This window comes from Caloenas nicobarica, chromosome 4 (genome assembly GCF_036013445.1).
Source record: "Caloenas nicobarica isolate bCalNic1 chromosome 4, bCalNic1.hap1, whole genome shotgun sequence".
NCBI classification, from domain to species: Eukaryota; Metazoa; Chordata; class Aves; order Columbiformes; family Columbidae; genus Caloenas; species Caloenas nicobarica.
Genome location: NC_088248.1, coordinates 8,195,726 through 8,223,395, shown reverse-complemented (window position 1 = coordinate 8,223,395; position 27,670 = coordinate 8,195,726). Strand labels below are relative to the sequence as shown.

The window sequence follows — 27,670 nt, the reverse complement described above, 5'->3', positions numbered from 1 at the left end:
ATAAATGATTTTATAGTAAATGAGTTTGGTATGTCTTACTTTTCCAGCAAAATTTACTGAAAAAGCTTAATTGTGATGCAAGCCTAACCTCCGACAATTGTGTTACACCAGCAGAGTCAATGCACAGAGCGAGGGAAAAGGAAACAGTAATTTCAGGAAAAAAAATCCTTAATGCTCAATGTAGAAGTTAATTATTCTGTGAGGTACTGCTGTGCTATAGGAAATGGTACTAAAAAGACAGCCCTTGTTCTATGAAACACACCTGTCATTTTACCAGCAGGCAAAATGCCTCCATTTTAATAATGGGATTTGACAAATACCTTAAAGAACTTTGCTTCAGCAGCTTCATTATAGGGTTAAGAAAAAAAAACACCCCACACACAAAAAACCCAACAAACCAAAACAAACAAAAAACCCACACCAAAAAAACCCCACAAACAGAACCAAACACAACAAACAAACAACAAACCATAAAAAAACCCACCACCACAAACGCAAACCATCAAGTGACCAGATAATTTTTAGAGATATTTATTGCAACTTTCAAAACTATAGTGGTCCAAAATATCCAGTTTCTATAGAGTAACTAAATACGCGCATCAACTTTGAAAGGGCAATTTCAATATGTACAAAACCAAAGTCAGTCCTTGTCACTGATTTCCTGGATAGGAAGCCTCAGGTGCAGAGGTTGGCGCAGACGCTTCAGGGATTCTTCTGCCTGCCAGGGCAAGAAAGAGTGAGAGTTCATCCTTCTGCAGCCCTCCGATTTCTCCTCTTTCCCACATCCAGTATCTTTCCTTTCTCAGAAGGCATTGCTCTTACACAAGAAACCAAACTGATCCATGGAGGGTGCTGAACATGTACAGACCTGCTCAGGTCATTCAGCCCGCCTCTGGAGAGAAGCGTTTGCTCTGCCCATCCACCACTCACCCTTATGCCAAATGTGGCTCATGAAACAATACCCTGAACCACTGGTCTTGAGCTAAAATTAGGGGTCGCTTCGGTTTTCTTTTACAAGACATGGAACACGGGCTGGCGATGGGATGGGGGAGTAAGACCTGAGGGGTGAGAGATCTGCTACGTTTTTTCATGAAGACCACAAAGCTGCTCCTAGGTGTTTACAGCACCTTTTCCATCCAGTCACCCACATTCTGTAAATCTAAGCCCTTTACCTAAGGATTAAGGTGTCAAATGCTGAACTCTGCAAGACACTCCTTCCAAGGAAGGGAGGAGACTGTGTCACCACAGCAGTGCAGCAAACATACTGTCTCCAAAAGCCATGCAGTTATTCTATTAAAATGGCCAAAAGTGCAACATCGTAGAGTATGCAAAAAAAGGACATGTAAGGCTGATAAACTGACTTTTTTTTTTTAAATTAAATTCATGAAAGTTTCCTTTTCTGATGATTGACTGAAGTAGTTTTATGTCAGTGGCAAACGTATGATCATTTGAACAGCTTCAACTGGCTGGTAAGCAATGCCCTGTCTTGAATGTAACCAGCAAACCTTGAGGTCAGTTTTCTGGTAGCTGGGAGTTTACTGAAAAAGTCTTAACCCAAAGGATACTTCATTATTTAAGGACTGTATTCAAATACCTCTGCTAGGTCTTCTTTGAGCTTGTTATATCGTTCCACATTAAAATGCTGCTTTTTGGACTTCTGATAGAAGTAATGGAGAAACTGCCTGTCTGTAGCATCAGGGTAAATGTAGTCCTGGTAAAGAAAGCATGGAACGTGTTTGGGGTTAGCAAGAAAACTGGGTAAAGGTCAGAAGATTATATGTACAAGTGAGTTTTCAATAGATATTCAGCCAGTTTCAGGAGAATTTATCTAGTTCCACACACATGTATAAGAGGCTACATATGAAGTTATGCCCTTACAGGTCATAAGGGCCTTTTAGACACATGGCAGGAATCATTTCCATCACATCTAAAGGAATTTTCAATCACCATAAAGATCACCATGTGATCTTCATGACCGGAGCCATCTGAGTCAACAGACGTTACTTCAAGGATTCTTAGAAAGTTCAGCTGCTGTTTCTCAAAAGACTTATTTGAAAGTCTCAAGCAATGGTGCCAGCAGATGTTCAAAAAAAGCCAACTAGTAATCTCTCTATCTACTCATATACAAAAAGTAGGAATGCCTTAGCCATTCTTAAAAATCAGTGAGGAGTAAAAGTCACATTTGGAGCCAGCTGTTCATAAAAAAAGACAAGTCTCCCCTTTTCACTACAGGAATCTGACATCTCACAAGGTCTAGAGATACATCGGTATTATGGAAGGAAGTGCTGATCACTCTTCCACATACCTCCGTAACAAAGAGATTTTTGCATCGCAGAAAGTTTGACATCAGGATGTTCACTTTGGGAGTAAAGCACTGAGCTAAAAAAAGCAAAAAGAAACATTCCTCGGAGTCTTACAGGATTTTAGGACAAGTCTGTATTGTGCGGCTCAATTAAGATCTATTTTTTTTGTTACTCAGCAAACTTTTTTCTTCTAAACAATGCCTGTTTCCTGCCACATTTCAGCTGTCCTAGATTTACCTCCATTCATTCAAAGTCAAGGAAAAGGCGTCAGATCGTGAAGAACAAAGCAATAACATTCTTTCAGGCACTAAATTAGGTACATTTCAGTAATGCAACTGCCACGTTTCCAAACAGTTTGGCACCCTGCACCGTTTATACATAAACTCCAGCAAATAAAAGCTACCGGGCAGTGATTCATTTCCTGGCCCACAGTGAGGCAGCGTTTCCAAACTGGCACAGCACTACTAGTTCTCCCTTTACAGCAATGAGCAAGGTGCTGTTTACTATTCAAAGTGATCTACAAAAATTTAAAATAAGAGACTTCTTTCATTCCTTTTTATTCCCTAGCTTACGAAATCCTGCAGATAGTAGTTCTGCTCAGCGGCCTGTCTGCAGTTCATGTTTAACAGTACCTGGCTTGACTTTGTGTAATCTGATGTTCGTATCCAGCCCCATTCGGAATCAAACAAGTCCCTGTCTGATGGCAAGGCTACTTACTGAATTATATTTTCATCGGAGCCCAAACATCATGATTGTCAGAGTCAGTTCTCCTCCTCTACAATACTCCAGACATTTACAAAATGAGGACTTACCCGTTTAGTAAGAACAAAGTAGGCATAGAAAGCCATGGCACTCCCGTAAGTGACGAAGTACGTGACCGGCTCCATGATGTCCCAGGAGTAGACCCACCAAGTGAGCCATGCCAGCGCTCCTCCTTGTGTTGACATCAGAGCTAAGCCCACCCATAGAAGCCTGGAGGTCTTTGCATCTGCACTGTCTGTGATTCTGGCTTTCATCTAAGGAAAAGAAAAACCAGAAACCTGTTCAAGCAAACATGAGTGAAACTGATGAGCAGCTCCTCAACTATGTTTTCTCCTGCTGGGCTACATAATTTTTCAGGATCTTTCACTGACTCCTCTTACCAGCTTACCCTGCCGAGAAAGAAAAGGACTGAAACCCAAGGGCAACCAGATCTGGCTGCTGTGCCCCAAGAAACCCTGCTTTTCATCTCCCCTTGCCACTACCAGAGATTTTTGTCTACTGGGACTTCCATTTACCGTTCAAGGCAGCTCTGACTAATGTTGAGGTTGGACCTCACGAACCATATCTAAAGCCAAGGAAAAGTCTGTCCGCTTTGTCAGGCTCTTTCTGGCTTCCTCCCCTCATGCTGGGTTAGCTCAACCTACTCTAGAGCAACATTCATACCTTCCCTTCTCAGATTATGGCAACCATTAGCCCAAACAATTTGCCTTGCTGATACAGAAAACCCTAGCCTAAGCCACAGATTATTGCTACCTCACTATCGGTTTTTTGTGCAATGGGTATTCAGAACTCATAGAGTGACAGGTGACTAGATGGACTTTCAAGCCCAATACTAGCTATGCTGAGACTTGCTCTTGACAGCTTTCTCCAAATGTTGTGGTTTTATGCCCAGGGCACGTGCATAACAGGAGGGAAAAAGAACTGAATCGAAAAGAATATGAATTATATTTGAATGGACCCTGTTTACATAACATACAAACCAGACACACCCTAGCCATCTGTGCTGATATTTTTATATTACTGGACTCACTCTTGATAAAAGGAAATGCTTTTGAGTATGTAAAAAAAAAAAAGTGACACCACTTTCCAACCTGTTCAAGAGGCAGCAGCTCTTCTTTCAGATGGTCCAGTTTCTGTAGCAATTCTCTCTCTTTCCTAATCTGGTGTTCTTCTAAATGTAGAGCCACAAACAGTCTGTGAACCAAGGATTTGATATCTTCCATTTCAGTAGCATGCTCACTACTTGGCTTATCTGAAAAGAAAATGTTTGTTATATAAAATATTTCAAGAAACCACCTTTATTCATTCTCTCCCCGCGTCTAACCCCCAAAAGCAGGACCATCCAATGGTTTAAGGAAAAAAAAAAAAAAGATAAATTCCCTTACCCAGACAGGTTCCAGTTTTCTGAGACTTCCCATGCCTTTCACTAGGTAAAGTGAAATAATCAAGAGTTATCAAGCAACGCTCTTACCTTTTACAGGAGGCAACACACTGTATGCTGTGTTGTTGATAACGAGTTTAAAGTCATTCATCAATAAGACCTCCATCAAGGTTGCATCAGAGACCTTGCTACCATCTGCAGAAGAAAGATTTAAGTTCTAAATCATTTATCATAAGGAATCTTAAACATTAGCTTATATCCCTTTGGAAAAGTGCGAGAGTTCTTTATTAATAAAGTTTGGAAGGAAACTGTACTTTTAGTAAACCTGGTAACTGATACTAAACAGTAAGGAGGAACACACCGATGCAGAGTCTGTGCCTGAACGCTTTCTCTAGCAGTGTCATTCGGACTTGCCACCACTATGAGCAGACTTGCATCTTCTTGTGTTATGATCACGACAAGAACTGGCCCATTGGGAAGGGGAGGGCAGAAGAAAAAGAAGTCTTGCACAAAACAGAGACAAATTGCTACAGAAAAATCTGCAATTTTGTTTCTCCATCCTCACACAAGTTTGCATCTTCACTAGGCTGAAGGGTTTAGGGAAATTAAAAGAACTTCAAAGACCTCATCTTCAGTTAGAGATTTATGTCTTTATTTAAACAAGCTCCTCTGGTCAAAGGGAGCAATTCTTGCCAGTAGTGGTGTTCAGATTTTTACTATGGTACTTGACACCCTGTTTCAATATCAGTTGTGACTGGCAGTAGACAGCTAGACTGTCCAGTACGAGGCAGACCAGGACTGCAGAGGCATTAGTCTAAAAAGCTCTGAGGAAACCTTTTCTACTTTTTTTTTTTTTTAATTAAAGCAAAAAATAATCACGTGCATGCTGTCCCGCCAGCAACATTGAGAACAGGATGAGGAAAAAAGATCCTATCTGTTTTCAGTGACTTAAAATCAGGGACAAGAGGGTAACTGTGACATTCAATCAAAGCTGGTTGTAGAAGACTTTATCCTGCTTTTATACTTGTTCCTTCTTTTCATTCCCTCTCTTAACATTTTTCTTTGCCAAAGGCCCTTTCACCCAAAAGGCATCGTCCGTGTCTGCCTACGCCTTAGAAAAGATTTGCCACTGGTAGATGAACCACAGTTTCAATATATGAGAAGACTCTCATCCAAAAGCACGGATGCACTGCAGTCCTTCCCAGGACACTCAACACAGCAGATCTTGCAAGCTTAGCACTCTGATGGCATTTCTGAATTCTCGAGCAACAGGAGAAATAGCTGCATCCGAAAGAGAAATGGATCCCTTCCTATTTGACATTCAATACACAAAGGCACGTGTAACCTGAAGCCTCTGCTGAAATGTAAGAGATCTGTTTTGTCCCATCTCTGGTTTCTGTTTCCCTGTTTAATGGGGCCTGAAGTTTGTAAATAACCTCTTTTCTTTAGTATATTGCTACTCTTCCTGCCCGACAGCTTTCAAATCCCCTCTTCGTTTCACCGTCCAGCACACCCCACCGCAGCCGGGAGCCAAAGGAACACGTCACATCCCGCGGGCAGCTGACGCCACCGAAAACGAGCTCCCGGAGTCATTAGCAGCAACGTGTAACGGTGGATTCCCTGGAGCTCCCACTGGCCCAAGTCCAGCAGATCCCAGAGCCACCCAGTAAAACCGGGGGGGTCAGGGGGCACAAGGACCCCCAGGAACCCCTGGCGCCACACGTCATTGCTGCTGGACATCGCTGTGCTACGGGGGGGGGTGAAAAGCCGCAGAGCAGCTGTTTGACCCCGTCTTCATTTCCGACACATAAAAAGGGGCGTCTTCATCCACCAAGGGGTGGGCAGTGGCGGAAAACAGCAGCTTTACTCCTGAGATTAACAACGATCGGGCTACAAAAGATGAAGATTTTTGCACGTAAATACTTGTCGCGGCGCCCCAGGCTCCTCCATCTGTCCCCACTACACAAAGGCACCATAGATAACCCCGCACCCGCAATTATTTACTCCCGGGAACTCTGTTTCTCAGGCCTCATCTGCTGAGACGACCCAACTCGGACAGCTAATGCACCACTCCGTGTGGGTGGCGAAGCAAACCTGGAAGGCTATCACTTCCAATCCACTCAATTATTTTTTTTTTTTTAAATAGTGTAATAGGACATCAAATCTCATTTGCATGTAAATTATTAAAGTGACGTTTATGAAGTGACATTTAAGCAAAAAACGCTTTTCAGAAGAAGCGCTAGACAAGGACTTTGTTCTGGATGTGATACAACACCAATTTATTAACCTTTCCAACCTTTCATTAACCAAAAAGCAAAAAAGTTTAGGGGGGGTGGGTGGGGGTTGTTTTACTTTAGAAAATTCCCCACAGGCTTTCAGCAAAAGGCTACTTTCCTTCCTATACCTACACACAGGAGTTCAAATGTGGACCAAGGGCCATTTTTTGTCTACAGATGTTTTGCAGGAAAATCAAATCTACAGAAAATGAAAGGGAGTTGTCATACACAGCACTAATCCTTTCAGTTAAGGTTGCGTTTCATTTAATAGCTAAATAACACCGAAGAAGAGTCTGCACTAAACCAAGGCTTCATAATTTTTCTTTAATAATAAATGTTTAAATTCGACTCTCAGTACTTGACTGATAGTTTCTCTTTACAGTATCAGTTTCCTAAAAAACTAAACACCCTAGCTGTTCTTTACCATTACAGTTGCCTGGCACTTGAAAGGTATAAAGCAGAGAACTGTAACAGTCATTGTTTTAATCAAAGCAGACAGTGTTTCTATTCCAAAGCCGGGGTGGGGTGCGTTAAACGGATGAGACGAATGAGGTGAAACAAGCCCAAATCCTTTTTAGTGAAAACTTGAATGTTAAGGGGAAGGACACCCTCTGACAATAATGATTTGGCACAGTGCCTTCCGAACATACCACAGACTTTGACAAAATTATCTTTTTCAAGAGAATTTTTTACCTTTGCTACCTGGCAGACACAGTACAAATAAATAAATAACAAACCCACAAACACCATATTTCTTGTTTATACAAAGCTCGTGCACACACTGGGATCCACGCAGGTCACATCTCCATTGCTCTAGGGGACAGAAATATATTTCTCTATGGGGTATTTTCCTGGTTTACTAAACGCGCTTTTAAAGGCAACTAAGGCAGCTTCTCCTAGATCTGTGGCTTTCTGATCTTCTAGGAGCATCAATCTATTTTCAGTTCCTTTAAGAGTCCCTGCAGCCCTCTGCAATATTAACCAGGAAGAAAGGGAACATTATGAACGCACCCAGTTATGACCCTTCTGACCAACTTTCCTTGACCCCATCCTTTCTTCTGTCTATGTCTATGTCTTGGAAAAGAAATCTTTCTATATGGATGTAGGTATCTGGTTTTTTCTTTTCCCCTTTCTTTTTCTTTCCTCTTAGGGGGAACAGAAGAAATAGATGCTTTTAGTCAGAAAAATTAAAGTATCTCTTCTACTGGATTCAGACAAGACAGCTACATCTCCCGTCTACTTTTGAGACCGAGTCCCTCCACGACCAGGACACCCGTCACAAGACACTTCAGAATTGCTGTGGAAAAACTACAAAGCACTGCCAAAATACAAACCAAGGTGTCTTGGAAATAAAAATGGAAAACCAGTTTAGCAAACTAGATATTAGCTGTTCTCAACAGGCAGACCAAAGAGACAGAATATAAGAAAACAGCAAGCACAGCTTGAGAAATTACCTGAAGGTTTGGGAAAACGAGATAACAGTACGCTACAAGAAGACCACATCGGTGCCAACATTATCGGCATAGCTTTTTGCTTTCAGACCAAGAGTCCCAAAGAACTATAAGCTGATAAATTAAAACTTCACAATACCTTAAAAACCTGCCCTTTATCATTGCATATATTATCCCACTGCTTAACTTTTCATAAGTTTTACATACAAGTTTAAGTTTGTAGTAAGGCAAACAGATTCTTCCAGCTCCAGGTAACACAGAATAACTGGCAGATATGACATGCAAGAGCCCAACTGGTTGTCTTTAAGAATGATCACAGAGGACAAGGAAAGAAAAAGGTATCAGTCAAACCAGAAGAGGACACTTAGTTAAAGAGAGCACTACGAAGGGAAGGTATCTGGAAAAAGATCTAAGAGGACACTACTGGGATACAGGGATGGTTACAGTAATATGTCCCATTCTGCATTTTTAATCAGCCTTTCCAAGAGGACTCAAATATTAAATCTGAAACACCAATAAAACCAGAAGCATTCAAGAACTACCCCAACAGCAACAATGCTAAACCTGGTGAAGGACTGAACTCGTGCTTCAGAAGAGAAATACAGCCCATTTGAAAAAGAACGTATTTATTTTGAGGAACAACAGAAATGCCAGATACCTGTTGCAAAGACTTCTGCCCTCTCGATTCCTTTATCTTCTCTCTGCACACCCTGCAGGAATGCCCCTACGGTGGTGAGCATCGGCTTAACAGTGAACCGACAGCGTTCACTTCTTGTGGGCAGCGTAAGAGTTATCACGGGAAGACCATGTCTGTAATTAATAGTTACTTCTGCGAGGGGAGAAGAAAAAAAAAAAAAAAGTGAAAAAGTCATATTGTAAGTTGTAGTTTAATTTTAAAACACAGGATGAATAAAGAAAGCCACACAATACATTCTAGATTTAATGAAGATAGTACATCTACTTCTGGGACATATATATATGTATAGAACATGCAACTAATGTCATCTCGCCCTACCCCCACAAAATAAATGAAAAGGCGGCTGGCTTTGGTGGGAGGGGAAGCCCGCTGGGCACACGTACCGTCAGATGGCACCAAGGTGCTGGGAGGTGCTGCTCCTTCCAGGCCCCCACAAGCTCCAGCGTGTCCCCCCCGCCGCACCTGCAGCAGGGACACAGGGAGCTGGCTTTAGCGAGGTTAGCACACAAAGATTCACCTGCTCAAAAGCAGTGACCAGCCCCTCCGGGTGACCTGCTTCTGCGCGATCTGACAGCGGAGGTGCCCGTCTGAAGAAAAAACCCCCTCGCTTCACGATTTCTGTGTAAAAGACAGAACCATCCTTATAGAAAGCACAAACATTGCCAAAGGTATTAAGGTATTATTGCCCATGGTCAAACTTTCTGTCTAGCGTGGTTTAAATAACTCAAGGAAAAAGCAGAAGGGGAAGGAAAGAAGGGGAAAAAACCGCAATGTTTCTGAAGTGCTTCATGCGATTCTTACAATAAGCCCTCTCCTCTCCCCCAAAAAATAGCTGCTTGCAAGATCTCTACATCGTGATGCCTGAAGGCAGAAGTGTTCCGCAGCAGTACAGTCTCCTCAGTGTAACTTGAAACAGCGGGCATGGTTTCAGCAAAGTCTTTTCCTGCTGAATCATAAACAGTCCGGCACTCTTAATCTCAAATAAAATACGTGACTGAGGTCATTCCTTCCCCTTTGCTTCATAATTACGTGCCATATACCAAAAGTTAACTGTGGCCATTCATGGTGTTAAAAGTCAATAGCAACAATGCAGCTTACCAAAGTATGGAAGATTTTTTTTAATTTTAATTTTTAAAAATACGAATGGCTGTTTCAACTCTAGCAGAGATGCTGCTGCAACTAATAGCACCCACCAGCCTCTGGCACTGCGTCGAAAGAGGTGCACCCAGACGCAGTAAGTATCGCCTACACCCTGGGACAGTGCGGACAGATGGTTTGGTTGTCCCTTGGGACATGGTTGTCCCTTCCAGGGTCATGGTTGTCCCTCCCAGGGACACCGGTGAGAATGATTGAGATGCTTCAACACAGCCACGTCAAAACAAAGACAAACTGCTCTGATTAGACCCGTGCATGTAAAGCACTCCAGCCACGCTATGGAAGATGTGACCACCCTGACACAAAAGTCTTCTGCTTCTACAGCTAGTGCCCCTGCACCAGGAGAGGAACAATTCTATTGCGGTGACTCCCACCGAGCAGGCATTACTGCCATAAACTAAGCGTAACATGCAGAAATAGGAAGAGAAATCACATCCCTGGCTAAGCTGGCTACAAAAACTGTGTGTGGGCTGGAGCAAGGCATGGGGTTTGAAATATGATAGCTGGAGGAAGCGGAAAATGATGCGGGGAGAGATGCCAAGGACTGATTTTCCCTCTGGTGAGCTTTATAGCTCATCTTTCTGAAGGCCACAACATTTCAGAGTCTGCAAGTTAATCTCCTCTGACAAGGCAGGACAGGGAAGCTGTAACTGCAAGAGGCCTCTGGCCATTCAGTATGCCAAGCACTGCCCACCACCTTCAGGAGATTTACCTGTTTTTAAAGAATCACAAGCTTGACTGTTTGGATATGAATCTGATATAGGGTTAAATAATTAATCTGCGAAATTAATCCATGTCTTTCAAAGATGCCGACCTTGCCCCAGCTTTCTACCTGGAACAATCCCTTTTCAGGATTTAAAGAAAATAAATCATTCTGGGAGTTTCCAACGCTGACAAAATTGTGTGTTGCAATCTTCAGGCATCGAAGGAGGTCAGAAACCTAGACTGAATAGCAAAATACCTTAAACACAAGAGAGTTGTTTAAAAAAAGGTAGATCCTAGGAGTGCGGGAACGCCAAAGGGCAGCCAGAGCTTGGACAAGTGCAGGAACTTGGTTGTTTCTCCAGCAGAGCAAAAGACTTTCCTGGGAGCAGCACAGGACACACAGCCCAGCTGACCAGTTCTCACCCCATCCACAGGGGCACCTGCACCCACCAAACATTTGGAAACGTACAGCCCGGCAGCAGGGAGATGACATTCAACACGGGATCTGGTTTTCCACCAGAGACCTGAAATACTCAGTAGCCTTGAATCTAACAACTGTGTTGTTTCGTCAGAGGGATATATCTAAGGAACTAATCTTTTACAGACACTTGGTACGTAACTTTCTAATCAATATCCAGATATCTTTCATCCAACGTGCCCCAGGCACTGACCTGCATCCAGCCTGTATTTGAAGGTTACTTAATTTCTTTTTGAATTTGGGTATCTACTTGACTTATGGAGGAAACACTGCATTCAACAACTAATATAACTAAATATTTTAATATATTAGTATGTATTAAGTTAAAATATTGTATGAAATTCTATTTATTGAAATAAGATCTTTAAGGTGTTTAATTCCATTGTTCTTTAGACTTTGACATTCACAATCCATTGAAAGAATCTCTCTATAGTGAAACTTTTAAAAAAAATCTTAGGTAGTCTGTTAGTGCAGCCTACTCATTAAGATCACCTGCAAAAAATATACGTAGTAAAGTAAAAGCCACTGAGCCACGGCGTTGAACTGAGTTCTAAATAATAAACTCTTTATAAGCTCTAGGTAGGTTAGTTGGGAAGCATGAAGGGCTGAGTTAACTTTCTCCCTATGTATTTTGAGTATTTAAGGCAGAGAGTGGTAATTGTGATAATCCAATATATTCCATTAAAAAATACCAGTTGGTATAGAACAGAAAACACAGATCGAGTTTTAAAAAGTACTTCCTCTCCTAAGGGTACCTCCTGCCTCTAGCAGCAGAGGAGTTGCCACTGTTAAAGTCAGAGTGGACATTTCAATGATCTGGTTTATGGTCCAGCTTTAGGGACTAATGTAGCAGCATAACTGAGCTGGAAAACTAAGCAGCCAGACAGGGGGGTGTGAAAGACAGGAACAGCAATACTGCGTTTTTCTCTTTTCAGAGTGGCAAACCACTGAACCTGTACATTGCTTATTTGGAACAGTTAACTCCAGAAAAGGCAATCTCTTACGATGCTGAGTGACTGTTGCTGCAAACCTAAGCTCAAATTTATGTGCGACAGTTACGTGTAAGAAATTGGCATCATCATCTGTATATGAAGTTGCAGGAAAGCCTCTAATCTTCCTCAGCACTGTATACGTAAATAGAAACCTCACCAGGAACCGTAACTTCTCTTCTGTAGAAAACTTCAATGTGGGTGGGAAGGGAGGGAATAAAAATATTTTTCTCCTGGAAAGGTGACCTTCAAAACAGAACTCTACAAAAAGATGTCATTAGGAGACTTCCTGAGAGCCCGGAATTATTATCTTTGACACTTAGTTGATTTGTTTCATTTTGACTTGCCATACCAAAACAGTGTAAGAAACCCAAATCAAAAGGCAGTAAGCCAACAACCACATATTTGAAACTGTTTTGTCTTCGCTTATTTACGTTTTGGAAGATTTGGTAGTTTTTGTTCGTTATTTCAACAGCAAAAATAATGTAATGCTCCTTCAACATTTGAGTCCCCACTAATTTGCATTTATTAGTAGAAAGCTATTCATCCCAATCAAAAAACATAGATCAAACTCAACTCTGTCTGCCCTCTTCTTGAAGTGCCATGCAATACTACAACTGAAGCATTATATTCTTCCAGCACAAGATGTTAGCAATAATGCCTCAAGTCAAACTCATAACCAGCCTTCACAAAAAATTATTACCACAGACTCTTAGTATGAATGCTATTGTGTCTCATACTCTCATTTCCTTCTCCCCAAGGCAATGATAAGAATCTGAAATAGAAAAGCACAATAATAAAATGCACTACTCCACTAAGCATAAGCTTTTCGCCCTTAATTACACTGCAGCAGAATACACTCTAATTAAAACAGATTTTGCAGTGTGCTTTTCAATAGTAATAGTTGCAGTCTTTCCTTCGGCAGGAGAGAAGAGCTCAGTAACATCCTGGAGTCCTTGTCCAACACTTGGTACAGTTCCACCCACACAGCTGCTAAAGAAGGACTGGGGGAAAGGAGAAAAATCATGGGGGAAACTAGTAGTTGCAATGCTTAAAAATGAATTTTGGGGCCTCTCTTTCCAAGTGTCACTAGATGAGCCAACATCCCCGGTATGCATCGTTCTCCCCATGCACTGATCTTGCCCAGCCCGTGAAGGATGGGACAAGACAAGATGCTGCTTGCTCGTCTGGAGCAGGAGGAAAATGAGGGCAGGTACGTGTTAGCCCCTGTCCAGTGAGGGCACATACTATAAATAGCTATTTGTGTTTTCCATATTGGCTTCTGTGTTTTTCTAACTCTAATAAATACATCTAGAAGTCCTCTGCATATGATGTCTGATTCTCTGAGGGATATAAACCAAGCAATTTATTAATTATGGAGTAACAACCTGCAATTTCAGAATAAATTATCTACGGACATTTCAGAAAGGTTTAAAACCAAGGGAAAGGAGAAACAAAGCAGATGCTGTCACAGTCTACTGAGTTTGCAGATCTTACACAACCAAGACTACCAAAATGATCAGTATTCAGATCAAATTTGCAAAAACTACACATATTTCCATTTTAAAAATGAGTCACCAAGGCCATTTGGAGATATCTGATGTTACATTTCTGTGCTGTTTTTATAAGCAATCCCACATGAGCAGGAAAATAAGACACCAGGAGCCCTAACAACTGCCTACAATCATCTTACAAGCGCCCATTTGAGCTACAGAAACACCTTCTCTCATTAACTTTTCAGTAATTTGTCTTTGCTTAGACTGAAAGGATTTTCCTTGTTTCTCCACTGGTCCTGGAACTGATTTAGATGATCATTCAACAACAGCCTTAATAGAAACAGCTGATTCAAGGCACATCGCTCAGATTTAGGAACATCCTCTGGAAGCCCAGCTTAAATTAAACAAACAACCCCCCCAACAGACACATTTAGCCATAACGCCCCTACACCTACTACCAGTTTCAGCCAAGGAAGATACTTCTGACACTTGAGAGCATTCAGAATATATTTCTCTTTTCTAGAGGAAAACAAAACAAAACAAAAAACCAACCGATTTTCTTATTGTCCTGAGACACAGCTTTCCTGTCACAATCTCGATCATGCGGTGAACTTTCTCCCGGCTGCTCCATAGGGCACTACAAGAACTGCACTGCAACATTTACATTTCAGCCCTGCAGTTTATTCAAAATCCACAGTATTTTTAACCCATTCCCTCAGTACTAGTCAAAGTTTAAAAACGTAACCACGAGGTCGCTTGCAGCAAAGCAATAGTTTCAACATGAGTATGCGTGTTGCAGTGATCTTGCAGAAGCAAGAGCAATACGGCATTCGGGTAGCTTTCCTTCAAACTCACTTGCCTTGCGGCACTAAAAAAAAAAAAAAAAAAAATTTCATGTGGCTGTTGTTCTTCATGCCTTTATCATCCCCGATGATCTTTCATTTCCTGCCTCTGCTCAGGTTCCAAGAACAGCTGGCACTAGGTTTAAGAAGCCAGATGAACCGTACCAATGGTCAAAGCGACAGCTTCAATGAGAAGCGCATTGAGATGACCAGCCACCAAGAACCCCTTTTCTGGTCAAATCCGCCACTGCAGCAGGGCTTTGCCAAGCAGACATTCCACCCAGCCTCCGTTGAGTACTCATCCTCCGTGGGACTTGTGCTCACTATTCCTTTGTGCTCTCCCCTGCTCCCTGCCCAAACTCTTCCTCTACCCGCACACATGCAGTACTGGAAATCTCTCATCTCCATCCAGTTTCAATAGTCTAGTTGTCTGAAAGTTCCTGTTCTTCCCAACCTACTTTATTTTCAGAACGGAAGCTGGGATGCAACACCTCGAAGGAAGTTTGCAAATCAAAGAGGAGTAAGACTGAGAGGGAGGGATTAGAGTGTGAAAATGTATTTGTGCTTTATTAAAAGCAAGCCTGTATTCAAGAGCTGTGCCATCTGTTCCCCAGCAACAGTCGTAGTCAAAAGATTAATTTCTCAGCAAAGACAGGATTTTTAATTTGTCCCACAAAAAGGATCTTAGCTTTTGTGCCATGCTTCCTTGGACAGGCATCCTGACCTGGGAAATGTTGCAAAATTTTAAGGGTAACCAGAGTGACTTTGCTTTCAAAAATATGCTTGTACTATATCTAATTAGATAAGAAAATGGGCTTGCTGCATCTTTTCCTACAAAGGTCTTAGAAAGAGCATATCTTAATGCACCCAGCTGCTTTCGCATCTCTCTCTCAAAAAACCACTCAAACACATCTCTAGGAATAACACTAATTCTTCAAATCGCCAGCCAAGAAAAAGCTTGTTTAGATTTCATCTGAAATGAGATAACAGAAGACAGATAAGGATGCAAAGTCAGACGAATGCACTTACGAGTTTAGCAAAGTTACAGCCAACTCTCGCTTTTCTCTTACAGAGCTTTTCAGGCTGCAAGCACTGGGCAGGTTGTAGCACAGGGGAAAAAGATGATGTAGCTCAGAAAACAGAACTGCTTGTCAACATTTTCATTTAGAATGGACACTTCTATTTACAACATAAATAACCCTACTTCCCTCCCAACAGAAACAAGCAAACAAAAAACAAACAAACAAAAAAATACCATGCAAAAAACCAAACCAAAACAAAAACAAAAAAGTTTTTTATATACCTACAAGGATGCACTTCTGTTAATTTTTAGAAGTATCATTTTCCCAGGCTTTTCTTTACTCAACTGTGCAGATTTCAAATGCCTTAAGGCATTTACAGCTTTGCTAATGAAGAGAGTGCTTGGGAAATTAGATTGACTTGGGGCTTAGAATTAGTATCTGACAGATGTGTGCAAGAAGGTCAGTCAGAATTATCAGCAGTGGAGAAATTCCCAGCGACGGCTCTCACACGGCTTTGCAGCAAGTGTTTTAGCACGTAACGCACTGCAGATCTCCTCCATCAAACAGACCTTGGAAAGGGAACCAGCTGCTGAAACGTGCCGGGCAGGGAAAGCTGGTTTTCATCCACAGCATCTCCTCCATTCCCCACACAGCCACCTCTTCCCCGCTGGGTGCATTTTCCACCTTGTCCCCTCTCAGACCTCCCTAGGGCCTGACCACAAGCCATGAGGAACCCCAATACCCTGCAAAAATCACAGCAATCATCTCCCCTGTTCCACTGCCTAACTTTTTTTCCTCTCCCTAAAAACTTAACTGCACTATTCCTATGTAGTAGCAAAATTTCACTACTATCTCTTGAAGAGCATTTCCCCACGGCTAGCAATTTGTGCTACCCAAATACCATCACCCCAAAATCAGAAGGTTTCTTGGCAATGCAGACTGCGTGCACCCAAGAGTTCAGCAAAGGTCCTGATGAGAATGTCCTGGCACTTCAGGACGTCTGTCTAAGCACCTATCACTCTCAAATACTTGGGGACAGAGGTCTCAAACATTGCTGTTGCCCAAAGAGACATATCCAAGTGTTGCCAGATGTCAAGAGGAAAAAAAAAACATTTTTGCTTTATTTTCTATTTTTCTTTTGGAAGTCTGTTTTCTCCCATTGCTGTTCAAGAAGCTATTTTAACCTAAAAACATCAAATGGCTGTGACTTTGCTGATGCTGCCCACTGCCCTGTTTCACCTGTTGACATCAGTGTTCTCAAAACATACCATAGCTGAAATAGTGACTCTGAACTAATTTGCAACATTCCTCGTCAAATACAGCATAGTCTGATTTTCACCTTCTTCCTATAGCAGTAAAAGTACAAAGCACACAGACAGCAATGCTACTTGGAAATCAACAACCAGTAGTGGCTGTGATAACACTGAGCTATCACTCTGCCCTTCAGTCTTTACTCTGTACAACAAGCCTGTACATTTATACCTTTCTATAGAGCAGGCAAATAGAAAAACTAAGGACTTCTCTATAGAGAAGGCAAAGCAAACAGAAAAACTAAAGATTTCCTGGAGAGGTTTCCAATGGTTTTTTCTAAAGCTTATTATCATGAGAAACACAATTAAAACCAGTAGAAGAAGATGAAAGGCTCTGTATGCCCCGGATGGTCCAGCACCTGTGTCGCGATTCCCCTGCCGTGCCTCCCGGGGGGGCTGGCAAATCTGCATGTTCGCCGCTCGCTTTGCACCCCAAAGCCTTTGAACTCCAGCCAATTAAGAGTTGTTCTACTTCCCCTTCCTCTATTAATTCACTTAGGACACGTTTTTTGACAGACTGATGCAACAAATAGGGCAAGAACCTGCATTCTCTAAGTGCAGGGTTTACCGTGTGTTTTTAGGAGCCCCTTTTAGTGCTAAAGCAAACAAGAATTTAATGCCACACAGAACAAGCAACCAATACTCAAAAGATGCTGCTCTTCTCTTTAGGCCCATAGTAACATCAACATATATCAGATGTCGTCACCTGGTCTTCCAACAAAAGCAGATTGCTGTAATGTAATGATCACAAGGCAGCTCCGTACTTTGGGACACATTCAAATGAAGCTGCCACTGACGAATCAGACCCCCGCAAACAGGATAATCTCTAGTCTGCGACACTGATGAAAGTCTGTTTTATGCTGGCAAGTTTTCTCTAAGCTCCCCCACAAATCCCCTCACCTTGTAAATTAATCAGGTGGAGTTTGCAGTTAAAGCCCTGTTTTGTCCCCAGGCTTGCTCCTAACTGAATGGAAGCATATCGTTTAGGGAAAGCGTCACTAGAAGAAAACCCTAAAATAAGGTAAATAAATCCTACAGAGCTGTCTATGCCAGGTTGCCATGTTTATAGCCTGTACTCTAGAAAAAGCCACAACACTGACCTAGAAAATGAATGGTCTGTGGTCACTCTATTCACTCCGCCCCTGACACGCACTCAAATTTGTACACGAATCCTGTGTAAAGTCAAATTTCAAATAACTTTTTATAATTATTACAGGCTTGAGATACTCATTCTTAATGTTTTACTACTCAGAGTAAGCAGTGAAACATATAAACTTCTCACATTCAAAGGACCTGAAAACTGTTTAGTTCTTAATCTTGGAATTTTAATACAGGATCACTGGAAAATTAAAGTTACTCCTTGTCTGTTATATAAATGTGCATATGCAAAGAGATTTCCTACCAGGAAAATATTCTGCCACTATGTTTTTTATTAAGAATCAAACAATACCAAGTTGTCTTATTTTGTAAAGCATTTTGAATGTGCAGTTTGTGTAGAGAAAAAAAGGGGGGGGGGGGGGCGGGAAGCCAACAGGTATTGTAACACGTTGCATTCAATTTCTCTTGAAAACAGAAATTAATCCTTAAAACACCACTAACACAGAGCAACAATCTACATTTTCAATACTCCAACTAAGCAATTTACTGGAAAGCTAATAATTTAAAGTCAAAAAAGTATATAAAATTCAAAACTACACCTAGCCCTTAAAAATTATGGATCCTGTTTCTCCCTTTTACCAACTTTGAGCTGAAGGAAGATGTAGAGTACAGGCTGTATCAGCAGCTGCAAAAACTCCTTGCCCTGAAGGAATCACAAGCGTCTTCAATGCACTTCTGTCTTCATAAACTGATTAGCAAGGCAGCTCCATATTATATATCTCATTAATTAGCACTTTTGAATTTCCAAGTGACCTCGTATTTTCCAGGTGAAGTTTCTCAGTTCATCAGAGGCAATTCAAACCCTTACTAATTCTGCCAAGAGAAGAGAGGAAAACTCCCATCATTAACATCCCACTTCAGGTTAGGACTACTGTCCAGAATTATGGATGACCTGGATTTTTCTTTTCTCTGGCAGTGTAGTTTCCTAGAGGAACAAGACACATAATCACGCTGTATGTTTGCCTCCCAAAGTCAGTTTCCACTAAAATTTAAGATTATTTAATTACACAGCTACCAGCTAGTCACAGTGAGAAACAGTTAAGCGCTCAAAGGTCCAACAGCCTACGTTTCTGCTACTAGGATGCATAAAATATTAGTATGTTAGAGAAATGAAATATGATTACAGAGAGATTGACATCTAACATCTGCTCATTCCTGGCAGCAAGCTTGCCACTCTGTACCCCAAAACAACCCAGAGGAGCAATGCTGTTAAGGAGCAAGGCTGAGCTGTTCCACCTCAGCGTGTTTACCCAGTACCTTTCTAACAACAATTAATTTGTATTTAGAACAGTTTTAACATGTTTTCCTGTCTGTATGGACAAAAGCATCGCCAACCAATCAAAAAAATACTTTCTGCCTCTTTATCTCTAACAATGTGGAAAGACTGTCGTCTTCTATAAAGGTCACCAGTAACTTTACTTCCAGAGCAAGCACTGGAGCATTGCAAATATTGCTGCTCAGAGCCTGGGGTCACCCACAAAGCCTGAATGCTGGCAAGGTAAGAGCACTGCGGGCACCATATTCAAAGACGCGTTACTTAGTGGCTTCCTTAGAACAACCAAGTTACAACAAAGGTGTTGTCAGATGCATGGAAGAGATGTGCAATCTACGGTTAGAAACCACTGTTCTGTAGGCAAATGGCTTTGTAAACTGCTCAGTGCATATGCAGGTACTTCCTCTTCGATTCACTTTTCAGTCATTTTTCCTGCAGTCCTACTGCAAGCTCTTCCCAATCCAGTCCGCCCGCAGCCAGGGACAGCACAGACTGTTCCCGGAGTCTATTATAGGAGTGTCTTTCTTATCTCAGTACAGGTACCAATTTTAACATCCATAAAAGTGAAAGAACCACACTGACGTATTCCCTGCCACCTTACAGTGCAGCAGTTTTCTTCCTGCTGGCAACGTGAGCAGGTGACCTGGAAGTCAGACCAGGCTGTAATTCTGGTTCTGACTCACCATGCAGACTTGGTGAAGGTCACTCCAAGTTTTCAGAGAGAGGACTCATCACGCTTGAGGTATTTAGGCCTGGCATCAAGTACCCAAAAGTTACCACGGATTTCAAACCTCAGTCACACGTGCCTTCCTACCGAGCATCCCAAATCCACGTGCATGTTGTAAAATGTTACGTTATTCAGTCGCTAAACTTCAGCTTTACAGCAGAAGCATACTCTAAGGCTTTCAGCAGACCACGAACCCAACCATAAGCTATACCACTAGAGGTTAACACACATCTACTTCCACACGAGGATGAGATTTAAGGAGACATGTCTCATGGATTTCTATCTAACACAGAGCTAGCTGTAGTAATCGGAACTGGAGATTCCCATATGGACACTTACATGGATTTGTAATACAATAAACATTGTAAGCGATGAATGTTAAGTGCCATGAAGAGATTCAGTTGAAAGCATACACTTGTGCGTCATGTTTTTATATCGGTGAGACCTATCAGTGTAATATCTTTCTTGAAGTTGTAGTGATGTCCTCTTCTAAAAACCCTTCTACTCCGAGATATTTTAAGAACTTTCTTCAGAAAACAAAAAACCAATCTGATTTTGTGCTACAGATGATTACCATTGCCCAGGTTTACATCCCCATTAATGATTACCCTCACTGATAGCATTCTATATATTCAACTTTGCATAAAAGCGTAACTGGTTTGTATGTGAGAAAGCATACGAAAAACCAGGCAAAACAACATTCCTGGGATTTTGTGAGAAGTAATCAGCCATCTTCATGTTTTTGGTAACAATATTCTTCAAACCACAAATAATGATGTTCGAGATTTACTTTTTCAAAAGGATAAAGCAGATAATGTACTCAATATGCTAATGGCTAGCTGAGGGGAACTGCAAGATGCAAAACAATGAAAGGTCTGGTCATAAATGCCTATCACAAACAAGTTGCTGGTGAACTTTGAGGAAAAACCAGGGAGCAGAGGAGGAATGGTATCCAGATCCACTGGTACCCCTCAGTGTGGCTTAGAGTGACCAAACGCCCCTATCTGAATTCTTTTTTTTCTCCCTACATTTAAAATGCCATTAATAGAACTTCTTAAGTTAAGGCTGAAAACTCAACAGCCAACAGATACAGAAATAAATTTCTTCAGCTAGTTCCTAAATATGATATCCTATATATAAGTAAATTAAAGTCCATGTAAACAACCAAACAAAATCAATCCATGTTTTTGCAGTAATAAAAACTGAATATAATCAAATATCTGATTTGATCAGCTAAACAACACACAAGGATAGCAAATAACTATGGCGGTTGTTAGCTTTTATCTTCCCGTATTTTTATTAGAAACAGAATTGCATAAGAAGTGTCAGAATATATTAGCACTGTTTATATATTTTCAATACACATGCAGCCAAGAGTGTAACCTTATTTAAACTGCCTCGATGCTATTTCAGCTCAGGGATCTCACAAGCAATCAAAACAGAGCACAGAGAGAGGCAGGGATTCTTATTTCCACAAAAACATACTTGTTCGGGGGAGGCAGAACAGAGAAATGTGAGTAACACTGCAGGTCAGAAAGGAGCCGAGCAGCGCCCCACCAGCAGAACTAGCGCTGGTTCCCCAGGTCCCTGCAGCAGTTGCTGGGTTGTCACCTTGTAGGGTCCAGCTTCTGCACAAATAAACCACCTGCTCTTTTCACCAGAAAATACACCTCTACCATCTAAACACAAGCCTAGATTCCAGGGAGAAGTTTTCTTAGTGCTGGCCATCAAACAAGACAAACTCCCTGAATTCTTGCTCTGTTTACCCCTGCACATACTTTGACATAAGAGCATTTCCATACTTCACTGTTTACTGGACTTTTTTATTGGTAACTGCATCATACCGAAAAGAGAAGACTAAGAGCCTTAGTGGCTTTTTGTTTGGTTTGTTGTTTGGGTTTTTTTTTTTCCTATCCAGTTTAGTTTTTAAAAATGTCTAGGGAACCAAAACAGCAACAGTACAGATCAGAAAACACACCCAGAGATACTAAGGAGGGAACAGACCAGAGAGATCAATCCTGTCTGATGTCCTGCATGATAGAGCATGGCAATTTCTGCACAAAGCTCAGCCTAAGATGAAACACATTTTTTCTGAAAATGTCCTTGCCTTGATTTGAAAGATGTTAATAGATGAACGTCGCCGATTTTCTGTAAATCAGAGACGACCTATGTTTCTATTTAATGAGTTGAGCAAGTTCATCTCTGTAGAGTTTAACCTGCTCATATCAACAGCTGTTGAGCCTCAAAAATGTCTCTCCTTTGTAGGTACCCGTAGACCACAAGAAGCTACTGAGACTTAAAGTCTTCAGTTTTATATGTCATAGAATATTTTTCTACTCTGGAAACAATTCTTGTAACTTCGTTAAAGGAAACTCAAACTTTCCAGCTTTCAGAATTCCAGACTCACTAACGTTATTTGGGAGAATAATACTCCTCCCTCACGGTTCCCTCCCTATATTCATCTGCCCAAAGATCTTTTGACTACAACCTCACGACGGGATTGAAATCCAGCCATCACCAACCTCCATGCCCCTTTCAGCACGGCTGCTTTATAGAACATAGCCTGTCATTCCCATTCTTTGACTCCAGATGGAGGATTTTATTTTTTATGTCCTATTTTTTTTTTTTAAACATATTCAAATGACATGCACTGAGTGAAAGCAAGATACAGAAGATAAAGTTTCCAACACCTTCCAGCTTGCTGGAAAACCTTGGACCTGTAACTGTGCCTCAGTTCCCCATATCTTGAAATAGGGGTATCTTAAGATAGAAACAACGACACTTCCCCTAACTTCTACCAGCCTTTACATGTTATAAGGGATGAAAAGAAATAGATCTCAGCAAGCACCCAGAGTTACCCACCACTGACCTCTCCATTAATCACCCAAGCAACTGGTAAACCATATTGTTTAGGTAATCTGTATATTTTACCAGTAATTGTATTTTGCTAGATGCTTAGGATACTCAAATAGCAGTAAGAGATCTTACACAGCCACCCCAAACATGTGGCATCACTGCACTCACGGTTAATTTTGTGTGCTCTCACTTTATTGACATCTTATTCATGAATTAAAGGCAAGTACATTTTAGTAGGTATCACTAATCAGTATGTTGGTAGCTCAGTTAGGTCTTACTTGTTCCTACCTCTGGTTTGTCAAACTAAGATTCAAAACGGATTACTGTACCTTTCACAGTACCAGAGAGACTCCTTGTACCAAAAAGGAGAAAGACAAGCTTTCAAGTGAATTTTACAAGGAGAATTGGCTTCAGGAATATAAATTAAAGATGAAATGCAATAGAGACAACAGCAAAAGGTTTCATACGGTGCAAGCATAACCAGTGCTTCAGGATTCCCTGCAATGAGAATAAACTCCCTGTTTCGTTCTCCTTATGACCAAGCCAGCCTGCCACCTTGTACCTCTGTTACGCTGTATGGGATTGCCTTTACAAAACCGCATACCAGCCAAAGCCCAGTTCTGTCAAATGGTGAGTAGCTGAATTCCTTTCCTTTCTGTTTTGAAATCCTCAGCTGTCAGCTGCAGACAATTTTGAATCACAGAATGCCCTGACTCAGAAGGGACCCACAAGGATCATCGAGTCCAACTCCTGTCCCTGCATACAGCATATTTTGAGACAATCAGTAAAAAGTTTCTAGCATCATAATTTAAAAAAAAAAAAAAAAAAAAATCACTCACTCTTGTTTCATAATTAATGTCCTACAAGTAAGATCATAGCATTCACATGTAGGTGAAATGGAGTCAGAAATCCTAAGAAAACCATTTACTCTCTCTCTAAGGGACTTAGGGAACCCATTTTTTTCCTGAGGAAAGGGGATGTCAAATGCTAAGTGTTACCTCTAGAAGATTACAGCAACAAATGAAGGAATACTTATTAGCCAGAGTTTCACGTGAACTGGCAAACGTAAATGATAGGTCACTCTGTGCAGACTCACACTCCTATTCTGCCTAGAGCAGAGCTGAGCACCTCCAGCCCTGAGCTACCGGAAAATGACATCAGAGGCAACATCATTTCCAGTAGCTTTGCATGGGAGTTTGTTGATGAGAATAAAATCGAGCAGTATCAAAAGAAGACTTGTACGCAAGCTAAGAGCTTAGGAGCCCAGGGATTTGTTTCTAACCAGCTGAACCCCTACTTTGGTAGTGATGGCAAGCAGCAGTCCCCTCGGCTCAGCCTCCCAGGTTTCCAAGGTGGCCTTTGAGTGCCTGTCACACCTGCAGATGATCCTCACTTCCTTATCTTTTGTGTTATCTCTACGATGTACCAAACCATATAGCTTTTTCTTTGATGTTGACAAACCGTACGTTACACTGTATTTTCGTTAAACTTTCTGTAACACGTGGCACCCCGTTCGCAAAAACTAGTACAGTGTTTATTCATACCAACCAGGAATACAAACACAGGCACTGAAATCACTTTCATGGATCTCACAAAGGCCTTTAGTAGTCTAAAGGGATTTTTTTTTTTTCATTAAAGGAAGTCTCTTATACTCTTATCAGCATTCTGAACAGCTGCATATGGGGAGAGATCCATCACATATCCCAGCACTCACCCAAATCCACCTGACCAAAGTGGTCAAAATAGTAACAAATAAGTTTACAAAAGGAATAAAATAATCTAAACATAGAATTACAAATATTTCCATTTGCCATCTGTTCTGTTTCACCAACATGCTGCCACACTGAGCAAAACAGACTGTTCTCCTCCCTGCCTATGAGATTAAAAACAAACAAAAACACCTCTGGCTAAGGAAGTTTTCTTCTAAAATCAACACAATTTTACCTCCATGTAAAGAGGTCATAAGGAAGCAATGCTTTTGTCAGCGAGTTGCCTGTTCTCCTTATCCTAAGAGCTTCTGAACCTGCCAACAAATTTCAAATCAGACCTTGAGAGATGGTTGAGGTCTCAAAGTTATGATGTTCTTGCATGACGCATGGAAAAATTGGAGGGTGAATGGAAGAGAGATGCAAACACCCCAGGGAGGAACAGGCCATGGCTCAGCCCAGCACAAAGCAGATATTTCAGAGAAAGCGTGATAACCAACTACCTCTCCCATGCTAATTTCAATAAGGGAAATCCCACTTCCTCCTATTCCAAAGAGCGCATCCAAACCACCTGTATGTTTAACAACACATTCAGCAAAAAACAAGTAGACAGAGGAGGGAAGGGGATTGCTGTAGCTATAAAATGGCTCAAACTCTCACAGTGTGTTGCAGGCCTAAAGGTACAAAGTTGAAGTACTGTAGAGCTGTTTTCAGCAATAATGTTTGCATTTTCTGTACCGTTGAATTCTATCAAAGGGCAGCTCAGCAGGGCAGACGTGATCAGCATCATAACACCAAGCTATGGCACCAGAGACTCGCTGCTTTTCTATCCATAACTCCTTAATCTTACATCCTGCACCAGTGCCATGGTACTTAACCCACACTACTATTAATGAGAAAGTCTCTTTTGGAAACTTTAAAACAATAAGCTTCGAGGACTTGCCTGCAGACAATGCGGTCAGGCAGTTAAACTGTATAAATTAATCCAGCACAGTGTATTTTTTTTTATATCCCACGCAGGAAGTCATTCATCAATTTCCTCTTTCTTCCTTTGCAAGGAAAAATAGTCAAAACCCACTCAAAACAATAGCCAGATGACAAGTTTGGACATTTCAACAACCTTAAAAATACCACAAATAAGAATTTCTGTTTCTGCATTTCTTGGAAATGATACCAAAAGCAAATAGCGCTGGAACTTCTGAAGTGAAACGCTTCATCCTGGAAGTGCCTGCCACTTCTCTCATAGCTATTTCTTTATCATTATCAGGTGGGTTGTTTTGACAGCTTCATTTCTAAGCTGACTGTAAATCTGTGAACATTTCACTGATGACTGAACTGGAACAACTACCAACAACGTCCATCAGCTCGCAGCATGAAGATTTAGCCAGGCCCCAGTAGCCAATAACATATATGAGTCAAAGTGCTGAAAACCTGTATTTACTTTGCGCTGTGTTAATTCATTGGGATTTTATAAAGTAATTGTTGACTATCTGATTAAATTAACAACCTGCTTCATGAGTTCAACCCTTCAAGGGACAGCTGCATTTAAATAATAACAAGCCAGCTTCAATTTAGGAAGGAACAAGAGCTTTCTGAAAATTAAACTGGAAACAACAGCAAGAAGTCTTACAGGGCTGCAGAATTCCTCGGTCCCTGTGAGGTGCTGCCACATCATTAGCTTTAGTTCACATTACCATTTAGTCCCTATCACGGAAAGAATGTCACGCTCCTGTCTCACTACAGCCAATGTCCAAGAAGCAGCTGCTCCAATACATCCTGCACTTTCAGGCTGTGACAGTCAGGAGCTGACTGACACCTGCCAATCAAGGAGAAGGGGGTGCCCCGAGACAGCCCTTCGCAGCTCTTCACCTCACATTCCCTGAAGGATGCCTCCACTCCAACAACCTGGCCCTATGCACTTGGCATCCTAATCACAGCGGCTTCCTAAGTACGAAACAGAACAAACACTCGGCATCTTAATTCTTCCCAGTGTTTTATTTTCAACTGCTGGGTGTTCAGGCACAGACAGCAAAGAGCACCTCATCCCAGAATATAACAGCTGTCAGTATTCACTGCTCAACAACAAATCAGGGAGCCTGCCCAAAGATTTTTTATTTTAATTGCTTTGGAAAAGAGGGAAAGGTTGGAGGCAGGAAACAGGTTCTTATCTTTCAGAGCACTTAGAGCTAATTTGATTATAAGTCTCTTCTTCACCCTACAATTGAGCATCTCTGTCTCTGATCCTCAGACAACTGCTGCAGGCAGGGAAATACAATTCCTTCTTTATCCAGATTGAAAAAACAACACAGTTTAAGTGATTTGCTAAAGGTAATACACAAAGCGTATAGTGGAGCAAAGAACAAAACCTGTGTATCAAAGTATCATCTCTGCATCACATACGAAAGAGCACCATGAGCTTTCCTGTTCTAGGACTCAGCAGAAAAAAACCTTACCAAGATAAGCAGTACACTGTAAACTATCCACCTAAAACTTCTTAATTTTAAATCTATAATGTCTAAATCCTACTTTTTTCATAACTGCATGTTTTTCATTGATTTAATTATTTTTTGAACAAAGGACCTTGTTTGTTTGAGGGTGCCGCCCCATCTGCTACATATATTTTGGGGGCACAGCAGATCAGGTGTCAGAATGAAGAACCAGACTGAAACCAAGACCCAATCTCAGACCCTACAAATGTCCATCACAGCCCAGACAAGATTCCAGCTGGCTCAATATCCCCCCCACAACTGTGGGTGGGCACATCCCTTAGGGATGCCCTGGGAGAATGAGAACAGGGCAAGAATGCTTTCATTCCCTTCCACAGAACATGTCTTCTCTTTGAAAGAGCAAAATACAAGTGCATTTAATGTGGGTTTCACAAAGTACAATAGCTTGATGTCCTTGTCACACCACAACGCTGCTTTGTCTCACAACTATCACTGCAAAGATCCCACGTACACTCAGCAACTTGGTTTTTTAGGAGATCCTATTTCATAGCCTTCAGCTATTTTGCTAAACATAGAAAATAGCTGCGACAAGGCAAAGCAACAAGTACGGATGAGAAGAGAGTGAGGAGTTTGTCA

The 27,670-nt window shown here is 41.5% G+C and overlaps 1 protein-coding gene across 1 annotated transcript in view; it reads right to left on the bottom strand.

The window, feature by feature from the left end:
- Positions 1-515: 515 nt before the first annotated feature.
- Positions 516-27,670, bottom strand: part of MCUB (mitochondrial calcium uniporter dominant negative subunit beta) — a 42,564-nt gene continuing 15,409 nt past the window's right edge. The window contains exons 2-8 of the mRNA XM_065634347.1: positions 9,254-9,332; positions 8,832-9,002; positions 4,537-4,641; positions 4,157-4,317; positions 3,116-3,319; positions 1,595-1,711; positions 516-718 (exon numbers count right to left, since the gene is read on the bottom strand). Coding sequence (XP_065490419.1) covers positions 641-718; positions 1,595-1,711; positions 3,116-3,319; positions 4,157-4,317; positions 4,537-4,641; positions 8,832-9,002; positions 9,254-9,332 — 915 coding nt within the window. The 3' untranslated portion in view covers positions 516-640. The remainder of the gene's footprint in view (positions 719-1,594; positions 1,712-3,115; positions 3,320-4,156; positions 4,318-4,536; positions 4,642-8,831; positions 9,003-9,253; positions 9,333-27,670) is intronic.